A 12,845-nucleotide genomic window follows, 5' to 3' on the forward strand; every position below is an offset into this window, starting at 1 on the left:
AGCGGTGGGGGGGGGGGCAGGAGAAGATACAGTCCAAGGACACTCTTCTAATGACCTACTTCCTCCAGCCATACCCCACCTGCCTACAGTTACCACCCAGTAGACCACTCAAATTGTGAATCCACCAAATATCTTAACCCACTGAAGAGGTTACAGCCCTCATGATCTAATCCTTGCCTGAAAGCCCCACATCTGAACCTTGCTGTACTGGGGACCATGCATGAGTTTTTTTGGAGACATTAATGATCCAAATCATAACAGCTTTCAGGACTTTGTCTGACTTCATCAACCCTCCTTCCCTTCCCATGCACACTGTTCTTACTGAGGCAATTTAAAATAAACCAAAACAACATGCATTTTATGGCCTAGATCAATTATGTGTACTCTCCAAAATCTATAGACATTTGCTTACACAACAAGGCATACACACAACAATAATCCCCTGGAATTCTCACCCTGCCACCTGTATTCAGACTTGGCTCTGATTGCCTTAAAAATGTATTTTTACTGTTTTTTTTTAAATATAAGTTTTTCTATGTCTACACTGATAAAGTAGAGGAAAACTCATGGAATCTATTTGCATATCATACTAGGTAGAAAGAGTAGAAGAGAGGGAAAGACAGCCAAGATATCTATTGCTGCTAGGGATTTTATGCAAACAAAAGTAATTCATTTTTGCACTCATTACTCTGTCTTATAACATCATGGCCCCTACAAGTTTGCTTCATGTACACATTAAATCCCAATCTAGAGTTTGGGGCAATAAGTCAAGGGTAAAATTCTATCATTACAATTCTTCGTGTGTGTGTGTGTGTGTGTGTGTGTGTGTGTGTGTGTGTTGCTGAGGATGGAACCCAGGTCTTCACACATATTAAGCAAGTGCTCTACCTCTGAGCTACACCTCCAACTCTAATTCTTCACATTTTGCCTAATTTCTTTGGCCATTAATACCAGAAACTTAGAGTCACTGCTGTTTGTGACTACATGCACTGATGCAGGAATCAGACACCATCTCTAAGGATAGCTTTACCTTAGGTGCTCTGGTCTAAAGCCTCAAAATACCTGTTTCTGTATTTGCATTCTCTTTAGCAATCCTTCAGAGGGAAACTTCACATGACCTTCTTGATCCTTGATATGATCAGGAAGAATCACTTATTTTAGTCCACTTGATGGTGAAATAAAAATACAATGTTCCATTTATTGGTGACTTTTGGGGGGTGGAGTTACTAGAGATTGAACCCAGGGGTGATTTACCGCTGAACTACATCCCCAGACCTATTTATTTTGAGACAGGGTCTTGCTAAGTTGCTGAAGTTGACCTTAAACTTACAGTGCTGCCTCAGCTTCTCCAGTTGCTGAGATCCCAGACATGTGCCATAGCACCCAGCTACAAAACACTTCTATAAAGGAAGAAACTTAGAGCCCTTAATCTGTTCAAATCTATTTCTATGGCAGTAAATAAAACATATTCCTAAGCAAGAGCTCAGAAAGATATTTCTAGAAAAAAGGAGGAGTAGAGGGAAAGGGGAGGAGACAGCATCAGGAAAGTTCAGTAACCCATCCCAGGTTCACAGCATCAGTTCCGCACAGGGGACAAGTGTACTTTTGTAGAGGGTCTGCAACAAGAAACATAGAGGTTGTATTTTCCACAGTCAATGACTAGGGGAAAATGAAAGACTCCCTACAGTTTATATAATCTGGGATTCTCTAAGCACTGTGCACTTTTCTACTCTTGCATTTTGCTGTAGATGCATTACTAAAAATTTAGAGGCGGTGGACTTTCTCTAGGTTCATTTTTTTTTTCAAAGTATATAGGTAGGAGCCACTGGCTGCTCTGGAAAACCTGGCCCCAAGCTTTGGTTCCTGGAGACCTGGAACCTCTACAAAAGTTCAGAGCAATAACCTCCTAGATGATCCTAGATAATCATGCATGTAGTCACAAACAGCAGTGATTCTATAAACTTCTGGTATTATGGCCTCCTAGATATTAGCTTAACTACTGGCTGTTGGATGTGGAGGGTTAGTCTAAGAGGTATTCTTCAAACATTTCTCCAAAGCCTCTGGAGAGATCTTTCTCTTCCTTCCTGAAAATTCATCTGCACAGTTCAGCATTGCACCTTCCCAGGAAAGATACCTCAGCAAGGTGGGATTAGACAGCTAACCTGCAATTTAGAGACCCCAATTCTGCACTCACATAGGCTCACCTTCCTGTCCTCCTTGCATGTACACCCTGCTCATTGCAACTCCAAGCCCCTGTACCTTGTACGCCTTGGAGACTCAACCCACAGCAACTGATACATTGTATCGAGATCTTGGCGCCAAAAGAGAACCCTTGCAGCCTCACGTCAGGGCTCTCATTTTGCTCAGGCAAACACAGGGGGCACTAGTTTAGAATCTTCAGAAGCCCACAGCTTCATCCATAGCACCCAGAGTATGGAGCCTCCTCATGATGCCGGCGGCTTGCTCAGCCTAGGAGCTGAGGAAAATGGGGAAGAACAGCTTGGTCCGTTCCTGGACGGGATGAGTGCTTTAGTGATCTCCAGAAAGCGAACATTTCCTGGCAGAGGCGAGTGGTCGGATTCTGTCCCCCAACCCCCGCCGCCCTCGTGTTGTACGGCGCCTTCCCAAGTACCCTAGTGCCCCAAAGCCTTGATCTTTCACTTTTTCTCTTTGTGCTTCTTCCTTTCCAGGTGGAAAGCCAGTGGTGACCACCGTTGCTGTAGAGGAAGAAGAGAAAAAAGAAGGTGTACAGAGTGAGCCTGAGCAGGGAGCAGAACAAGGAGAAGAGAAGGAAGGAGCAGAAGATGAAGAGGAAGATGAAGAAGAAGAGGAAGAAGGAGAAGAGGAGGAGGAGGAGGAGGAGGAAGAGGAAGGAGAAGAAGAGGAAAGAGAAGAAGAGGAAGGAGAAGAAGGCCATGTTGGCGCCGGTGCTCAGGGCCCAATTGACGACAGGAACCTTGAGGGTGGTGGCGCCTACGGTGGTGATGAGGAGCACCAGCTGCAGCACGAGGAGGGAACCCCTGAGGATGAGGGCCACGGGAGTGTACTGCTTGCAGACTTGCAGCAGCTCCAAGAGCACACCAGGTTCACCCCAGGGCAATTGCAGGAATTGGAGAGCATTTTCCAACGCAATCAATACCCCAACGGCCCAGTGAGGTAAGCAGATTGTCTTTCTGGGTGCGATTTGCTGGGAGCACATACTTTGGCTTTCTCCTGGGTCCTTCTCTTCCTTTCCTGAAATAAAAGTCCCCTCCTTGCTGCCCAGCCTGTTCTCCTGCATTTGGTTCTAGGGTGGGAATGTCGTTATGCCAACTGGGAATGAAGGTAAATATTTCCATACAGTATTTAAATGAATCAAGCTATTTATTGTGGATTTTTGGCATTAATTTTTATATTTGTAAATACATTAGAACATTATTTCTCATGATTATTGGTGTTTTGGCCACCGGGTAAAGTTTGCACCTGAGAGAAAACTGTCCCTAAAGCAAGCCTCAGGGTAGATATTACAGAGTAGCACACACAGGGTTGTGGGAGGTTTGATGGCACAACCATTTAAAAACAAACATGAAATGTACTTTGCATATTTTTTCATCCACAATGCCAGATATTTAATATTTGCAATGTTTTCTCCTCAGAAAGGAGATTGCAAGACAGATGGGTGTGACTGAAGCCAGAGTGCAGGTCAGTAAATGTGGAAAAAAGCAATCTGGGCTTTTGCTGAGGCCCATGCCTGTGATCCCAGTGACTGAGAGAATTGAAAGTTCCAAGCCAGCCTGAGCAACTTATTTAGCAAGACTGTGTCTCTAAATAAAAAATTAAAAGGGCTGGAGATGTGGCTCACTGGTAAAAAGCACTCCTGGGTTCAGTCCTTGGTACCAATAAATAAATAAATAAATGGGAATGTAGCTTCCTGGTAGGGTGCTTGTCTCCAATGTGTGAAGTCTTGGGGATCCCCAGCACTGTGGGGGTGGGGGAGAAAAGAAAAAAGCAGAACCTGCTTCAGTTTGAACTCATTTGTCATGAACATTGTCATGTCGTTGATATATTTTGTTGCCTTCCCTATGTTTAGGAAATGAGGTTTGAACTTTGGGGATTTTTTTGGGTGGAAAATGAAATGAGAAACCCTCAGCATAAGGAAATTTCCATCTCCAGAGGGTACATGACTTCCTAAAGGAACAAAAAAAGTCTGAAGTACTTTTTTTGTTCCTTACATATATATGTCTTAGTATAAATTATAAATGAATTCTAAATTAGAAGCATATTTATATATTATAAGTACATAAAATATAAATTATACATATGTATATAATAAATTTCAATTCCTTCTAACACTGGTTTCCTTTAGGTAGCACTTCAGAATGGAGTCATGTTGAGGTTAATTTTGACATGAGAATTATTCAAGTTAGTGTACCAAGAAGCTCCATGATATTAAATTATTTAAAACCAAGCATAAAATTTTTGTTTAAGGAGTGAACTTATAAATATTTAGGCATTGGAGTGAGGGAATAATTCACAGCAAGAACACAACAGATGTGTAACTAATGTGTGTTTAGATAAACTGAGACTGATAGGAACTAGGAGAGTATAAAGTCCAAATGCCTGGTCCTCCTCCTTTTTTTTAATGGTTATTACTGGTACATTACAGTTATTTATAACAATGGGCATTTATTGTGACATTCATATATACACATAACAATTTGATCAATATCATTCCCTAGTACCTCCCCTTTTCCTTCCCTCCTCCCTCCCCTGATTCCCTTCCTCTACCTTTACTCTACTATCTCCCTTCCAACACTTTTTAAGTGGGATTCCATGTGGTATACATGGATATATCATAATTTGGTCGATTTTGTTCCTTAGTACTTCTCCTTGTCCTTCCCTCCTCCCTCCCTCTGGATCTCTGTTGAATTCCCTCTGGTTTTGTGAGATCCCTTTTGTTTTCTCTCTCTCTCTAGCTTCTGCATTTGAGAGAAAATATTTGACCTTGACTTTCTGAGTCTGGCTTATTTCACTTAGTCTTTTCCAGTGCCATCCATTTTCCTACCAAAGCCATAATTTCATTTTTTTTTATGGCTGAGTAAAACTCCATTGTGTATATATACCACATTTTCTTTATCCATTTATTTGCTGACGGATACCTAGGCTGGTTCCATAACTTGGCTATTGTGCACTGTGCTGCTGTAAACCTTGGTCTGTAGAATCACTATAGTATGCTGATTTTAGCCCTTTTGGGTAAATACCAAAGAGTGGGATAGTTGGGTCATTAGGTAGTTCTGTTGTAGTCTTTTGAGGAATCTCCATACTAATTTCCATTGTGGTTGTGCTAATTTGTAGCTCCACCAACAATATATGAGTCTGAGTTTTCCACCACATTCTCATCTCATCAGCATTATTTGTTATTTGTATTCTTGACGATTGCCATTCTGAGTACAGTGAGATGAAATTTCAGTGGAGGGTGGTTGCTTTTAAAAAAAAATTTTTTTTTGCACCTGGATGGGAACATATCAGTGTAGTTTTGATTCATCTTTTCCTGATTGCTAAGGAGGTTGAACATTTCTTCATATATTTGTTGGCTATTTGTAGTTCTTTCAATAAATGTTGAGTTCATTTGCCCATTTACTGATTGGTCCTGCTGTTGTTTTTAAATCTTGGTAAAGCCAAATAGAGAGTGGCAGCCCTACATTTAAATTTTCTGGAATATTTTGATGCATCAGCCTGAAAACATTACTAACATAGTAGATTGTATGTTAAGGTGAAGATGAGAAGAAGATATACAATCTTTAGAAATGTGTCTAAAAAACAACTAAAAACGATTTTGGACAAATTTCCACTGACCTAAGAAAGGTAGAAGTGTTAGACAACTATTAGAAACAGACATATGTCTTGGAGAAACTGCACACATTCAACTTTTTGAAACTACCAAATGCATTAGTGGCTGTTTTATTGAGCAGTTTCTAACACCTATATTTTTTTCCCTTCCTTTTTGTGGTACTCTTATGAAGAAATGTGTTTTGTGGAATTCGATGATAGTGGGGGCTGGTTGTCAGTTCAGGATAGATTCTGACCTGTGGTAATATGAAATACTTTCTCATTTGCTTAGACAGTGATAACTAACTTGTATGTCATTGGATCCCAAGGTGATTATTTGGAGGCCATAGAAAACTGAAAGTTGTATCAAAGGAGTATTGGGAAAAGAGAAAAAGAAAAAAAAATATCAGGATGATATCATGCACTTTGCTCCTGAGGAGTACTGTGGTGATGGAAAGGTGTTGCAGATCAGTGTGTAGAAAAGCAGCCCCACAAAGCAGGCCCCTGACCACTGGCATCCTAATGCCACAGGCTGGGCTCACATCTGTTGTCAACCATTTTGACATGACTATCTCCAAAAAGCTTTAACAGACCCCCGGCCCCCACATTCTATAAAGATAGCAAGAGCTCTTTTATGAAACCAATATTGGGAATAGGGACCTAAATGTCAGTCCATACCATATTTAGCTCACTTTTGGCACTGGTTATGTTTATGAACCTTTAGCCACTGGTACATTCGAATCTCCCCAAACAAGTACTATTTTAATAGATTTTTCAATCTATATATTCAAAGGGAACTCCAGAGAGGAAGATGGGAGGGGGAAATGAGGCATTGAACAGGAAGAAGAGGGTTTTTTGTTTCTTTGTTTTTTGATACTGGAGTTTAAACTCAGAGCTCTATTACCAGTCCTTTTTATTTTTTATTTTGAGACAAAGCCTTGCTAAGTTGCTGAGGCTGGCCTCAAGCTTTCTGTCGTTCTGCCTCAGCCTCCTGAGTCACTGAGATTACAGGCATGTACCATGCCCAGCAAGAAGACATCCTTTGTCTCATAGATTTGTTGTTTGGGAACTTCCAAAAGGATAATAAAATGGAAACCTCATTAAATAGGTTACTGAAGGGATAGTGCAGTTTAATTGACAGGTTTTACTTTTGGTCTTTAAATAGTTAGCAGGTAGTCTTTTTTGATACCATCCCTATATTATTATTGATTGTCTTCAGAAATGCCTGTTTGGATTTCCCTGCTTTAGAAATGTGGATAGGATTAGAATCTCCTATTTGAGTAGTAGGGCTAGTTGGCTGAAGGTGTCTAACCATGCTGAGAAACCATGTCTGTTGTCTCAGAACATGAGAATGTAGGGAGCTCAGAATCACCAGATCCCAGGAGAATCTGGAGGGTAGGATGGGTTAGAGCATGCATAATTGACAGTGTCTTTTCCCCTAAGAACTCTTGGCTGGGCAAAGGGTGAAGTTGGACTTAGTCTAAATATTCATTACTCCTAAAGTTTAGAACATGAAAACAGAGTCCAGGGCCTCAACTACACTCGTGTCCCAGTAAGGCAAGCCATACACTCCATGGGGCCATAAGACCAGGCTTCCCTCAATATCATCTTTTTAATTTTCAAGAAGTTTCACAGGATAAATTACCTCATATATGCCCTTGAAGATCTTTTGTTTAAAATTCTTACTGAGGTGGGTGCATTGGCAAATGTTTGTAATCCTGGCAACTTGGGAGGCTGAGGTAGGAGGATTACAATTTTGAGGCCAAACTCAGCAACTTAGACCCTGTCTCAAAAAATATTTTATAAGGGGCTAGGGAAGCAGCTCAGTGCATGGGTTCCATGTCTAATACCCCGCCCCCCAAAATCCTGTTGATTATTTCTTCACACTGAATATAGGCTTTTCAAAGTGGGGGCCATTCCTTTTGGTATGACTCTAAAAGGTACCCGCTTTTCACTAAGTGCAGCTCAGCTTCTCTGTAACCACGGTGACACCTGACTAGTGAGTAGGGGTTGGTGGCAGCTAGAGAGTGGATGGTCAACCATCATGGAACAGATAGAGCAGACATAGCAATAGCTACAGGGACCAAGTCCAATTTATCAGCTACAACTGCACAATATTAAAGGAAGACAGTATTAAAGGAAGGAGGAGAGAGTCAAAGCAATAAGCCAAGCCAGAGTTTGGCATATAGTTGGAGCTCACTAGAAGAGGGTTATGGCATTAACTTTCCTAAGATATTTAGCAATAAGGAAATAGCTTCTCCTGATGCAATTGAGAATAATAAGGACTTATGGAGTCACCTGTTGAGTTGTGTTGTTTTGACTATGATGACATTAAATGCTCGATATACTCAATCAATCCTTTTTTTCTCTCTCTCACCAAAGGTTTGGTTCAAGAACAGGAGAGCCAGGTGGAGGAGACGACATAGGGCACCAAGATTCAGAAATGTGCCCTTCATGTGCCCAGGCCACCCTGTCACCATAATCTCGAGTGGCCCCTATAATACCATGTTCATTCTGAAGCCAGATGGGACATGGGTTCGTCTGGAGCCACTGCCGCTCTGGTCGCCCCTGTTTCCCCTGCCACCCATGATGCCTCTGCCACCCATGATGCCTGTGCCGCCCCTGATGTACCTGCCTCCTCTGATTCGCCTGCCTCCTCTGATTCACCTGCCACCCCTGACACCCTTTCCTCACCTGTTCTTGCCTCCTCTACCTTTGTTTCTCCCGCCTTTGCCTCCTTTTGGCCTGGCTTCATTTAACTTGGTCTCTATTGTCATTGCCAACAATTCATTTGTAGTCCCCATTTACTGAGGAGTAGTCTGTGGGACCTGTATTTTCCAAAGTGCTTTGCAAATAGATACAAATTTTTCATAGAACACCATCAAGAGCAATTTACCAAATGCAATGTTAGATGTGTTAAATAAAACTTTAGTCATTGACTCATTTAGCACTTGTTTTTTTGCATTTCAATAAAGATATGAAATCTATGTATATTTGTTTTGTGTGCCCCTTGGGATTAGTAAGCTATGGATGGAAAGTGTCATTCAAACCAAAGGTGAAGAGGCCTCTCTATTCATGCAGTTAGATCTTGGGGTCACCATCAGGCTGTGCAACCACACAAGCTTCCCAAGTGCCCATGGCAGGTTTACAAAGACACAACCTCTTCCATCCCCCTCCACCATTACATACTCACCCCATCCTACCCCATGGGGACCACATGCATGTGCAAGATACAGGGGGCAGGGGTCCCTAAGGAAGAATAGTGTTTCAAGGCAGAGTCAAGATCCATTTGTGCTGATGAGCGCAGGCCCAACAGACTCCAGGGGAAGCTGTCTAGGGGGCTACTATTAGGGCTTTAGAGCCAGGCACTTACCTGGTACCCGCCAAGTTCTATTCCCTGCTCTGCCTTTTTTGTGGAGGAGACATGGGAGTGGAATCCATGCTTGCATGAGGATCCTGCCTCTTCAAAGGAAACCAAAGGATACCCCTTCCAGGTAAGGGTGAGGTTTTTGTCCCTTCCTGATCCATTTACCCCCAAGACATGAAGCAATATTACACCTTCCCCAGCTCAGAAGTTGACTGTCAACACCTTCAAATGCTTTCTCTCACCTTCAACAACTTTTCAAGAACCTTAGTTCCAGCCAATTAAACCCTGGAAGGGGACCTCTTGGTTCAGTGCCGTTGGAAGCAAGAAGATGGTCCCTGATAAATGATCAGGAATAATCCTTTCATTTAAATGAAGCATCTTGGCTTCGTTCATGCTATCTTTATGTAAAACTGCCATGGTGGAAAACAACTAACACGAAATGACAGTATCATGAAGGAAACCAATCCCATTTTTTTAGTTGTAGTTGGACACAATACCTTTATTTTATTTATTTATTTTTATGTGGCTCAAACCCAGTGCCTTGCACATGTAGGTAAGCGCTCTACTGCTGAGCCACAACGCCAGCCCCCAATTCCACTTTTGAAAATCATTAAGTTCTCTCTAGCAGTGTCAGGCTTCATAAAGATAGTTGTCCATTCAAAGTGCCAATGGAGGGCTGGGGTTGTGGCTCAGTGGTAGCATACTTGCCTGGCGTGTTTGAGGCATTGGGTTAGAGTCTCAGCACCACATACAAATAAATAAAATACAGGTCTATCAAAGATTAAAAAAATTTTTTTAAAAGTGCCATTGGAATTCATGACACTGAACTGTGCACTTTATAATGGTTGTAATAGCAAAACTTATGTTAATTATGTTTTACCACAGCAAAAGGAAAGAAAAATATACCACTAAAATTTAAAAAGCAATTAATTGGGAACACCATGGCCATAGTGTAAAGTGATTGCCATGTCTGCAGATAAGGAGCCACAGTTCTTCTGGAATTTACTTTCATGGGAATTAATCATAGGCCAATTTCACAATGCTTGTTTCCAACCTGGAGGAAGGTTCTGGTGGGAGTGCATGTATTTTTTGCTTACCTGTCAGTGTTTTTCATTCCTATTTTCTCTCCTACCTTTATGATTGTGGGCATGAAGTGTCAGCAAAGCAATTGCTTATAATGTACAACCTTTGCAGATAGGAATTCATTACTACACCAGAGGCCTCAGATCCTAGGGGTTAGTGAGGAATGTCCATGAATACACTATGTACTCATGGGATTGTTTGTTTGTTTTTGGCAAAGAGGAGATTATTTTTATTGTTGTTGTTTTGCTATTGTTCCCATTATATTGTGCTTTGTATAACTGTTTATAGAAATCCTGAATGTCAGTACATATTCAGTCTGGAAATGATTTCTGCTTCATACTTTTTGTACCATTTGACTACTTCCTGTCATCATCATTGAAATACCTAGACTTCAGGGTTGGAGATGTGGCTTAAGTGGCAGCGTGCTTGCCTAGCATGTGTGAGGCACTGGGTTTGATTCTCAGCACCACATAAAAATAAAATAAAGACATTGTATCCACCTAAAACTAAAAAATAAATTTATTAAAAAAAAACACTTCTGAAGAAATTCCAAAAAGGACAAAGAAAGGAAACAAGAGGAGGATAAAAATAGAAATCATACTCTCTTCTCCCCTCCCTGGGGTGATCAAAATCATAAAACTTTTACAGTACCTAAAAAATTTCCTATATATCCTAGAAAAGGAGATTGACTATAATAACTTGGCTTTATTTTTCACCTGTCTCATAAGTTTCCTCTTCGGACCAAATCTGACAAGTTGTCTGGCTTTTGGCAGACTAAATTCTAAACTTCTAAGGCAAAACTCTTGTACCTTAAACAAATAAAATCAGTAGAATTAGAGTCAGAATACCCTTTCACTTCAAAAATGTATTAAATAAATTGAAAGAGAACTTGAGGGCTGGGGATGTGGCTCAAGCGGTGGTGCGCTCGCCTGGCATGCGTGCGGCCCGGGTTCGATCCTCAGCGCCACATACAAACAAAGATGTTGTGTCCGCCAAAAAAAACTTTAAAAAAATATTAAAAAATTCTCTCTCTCCCTCTCTCTCTCTTTAAAAAAAAAAAAAAAGAAAGAAAGAGAACTTGAACCACTTATTGTTGAGGTAGTATATGATGGAACTCGTTCAAGTTGCTGGGTAGGGAACAGGTTACAATTTCTATATGCTACGGCATATTGGTGGAGATAGTTCTGTTTAAACTGTCACCTCCATATTTAAAAAAAAAAAAAAAAATATATATATATATATATATATATATATATATATATATATATATATATATTTAGTTGTCAATGGACCTTTATTTAATTAATTGAACCCAGGGCCTCACACATGCCAGGCAATTGCTTTACCCCTAAGCCACATCCCAAGCCCACTCCATATTTTTATTAGTATTTTGCATCTGTTACATCCTTTACTCTGTGGCAAGCAATTGAATGATTTTCTTGGATGATTTTATTTGGTGGTCATACACTATTAGGATTTCCTAATAATGAGGTACTGGTATCCCCATTTAAAGAAGAGGAAGTGTTTGCTCACCGTCTCAAAGCTAATAAAACCAGGATTGGCAGCACCACATAAAAATAAAGAGTGTATCTATCTAAAACTAAAAAATAAAATATTAAAAATAAATAAAATAAAGGTATTGTGTTTATATGTTTAAAAAAAGGCTTAGGGAGGAAGGGGGAGCCCAGGGACAGGGATGGGCAGAGGCTGCTGCAGAGCCTCCCCATAGGTCCAGAAACAGTGAGCTGCCAGGGTCCCATGGAGTGATATGGGTGGGAAAACAGCTATACAGATTGCTGCAGTGGGTCTTGCAGTGTGGGGAGAGATTGGGCTCAGCTTTAACACAGCATGACTAAATGGGAATTAATTTCCAAGGAGCACGGTGTGGCTCAGTGGATGGAAAACTACGAAGTGCAACAGTGGTCCATGGAACATTTTGAATATAGTTACGGCTCTGCCTCTGAGACTTGTTTCAAAATGAACAGGTTTTTTCCCCTTCTCCCTCTCCCCACCCCCACCCCCCAGCCTCTATCCCATCATAGGCCCCTTAAGCACACACCCACCAAAGGAACACAGTAATTCAGACTTCAGGGATGGCCCAGAAGACCTGAGAAATGGTCAGTTTCCAAATTAACAAGTGAATTACAAACACACACCCTAATCTCAGGGCCCACCTAGAATGTAGCATTTGATTCACCTTTTTAAAAATCCTGGGGTCATGCCCCACCCACCCACAAAGGTTAGGATAAGCTTATTCCAAAATCACAAAAGAATCACAGCTTCTGTGACCACAGTGCCCTGTGTTTCTCCTTTGTGAGCAAAGCAGTAAAACTTATTTTTCCTTTTTCTCAAAACCATATCCTCATTGGGGACAAGGACTGAACTTTTGGTAACATCAGCAGAGAGAATTTTGAGATGTATAAAAATTGGATGCTGAGTGTGTGTGCCTGCAGTGGGGGCAATGGTCCAAATTGAAGTGCATGTATGGTCTGACTTACTCCTGGATTAAAGAAAAGTCACAATTGGTTACCAAGAAAAAGGACAGATTATTTTAAAATTCTCTAAGTAACTGACAATATCTTTATTT

At 41.0% G+C, this 12,845-nt stretch overlaps 1 protein-coding gene across 1 annotated transcript; it reads left to right on the forward strand.

Annotated features, from left to right (window-relative positions):
* Nucleotides 1-2,433: 2,433 nt before the first annotated feature.
* On the forward strand, nucleotides 2,434-8,619 carry Rhoxf2b (Rhox homeobox family member 2B). The gene is given in 4 exon segments (XM_077106494.1): nucleotides 2,434-2,608; nucleotides 2,877-3,156; nucleotides 3,636-3,681; nucleotides 8,191-8,619. Coding segments are annotated over 4 exon segments (930 nt in total).
* The last annotated feature ends 4,226 nt before the right edge of the window (nucleotides 8,620-12,845 follow it).

This window comes from Callospermophilus lateralis, chromosome X (assembly GCF_048772815.1).
Source record: "Callospermophilus lateralis isolate mCalLat2 chromosome X, mCalLat2.hap1, whole genome shotgun sequence".
In the NCBI taxonomy this organism is placed as follows: domain Eukaryota; kingdom Metazoa; phylum Chordata; class Mammalia; order Rodentia; family Sciuridae; genus Callospermophilus; species Callospermophilus lateralis.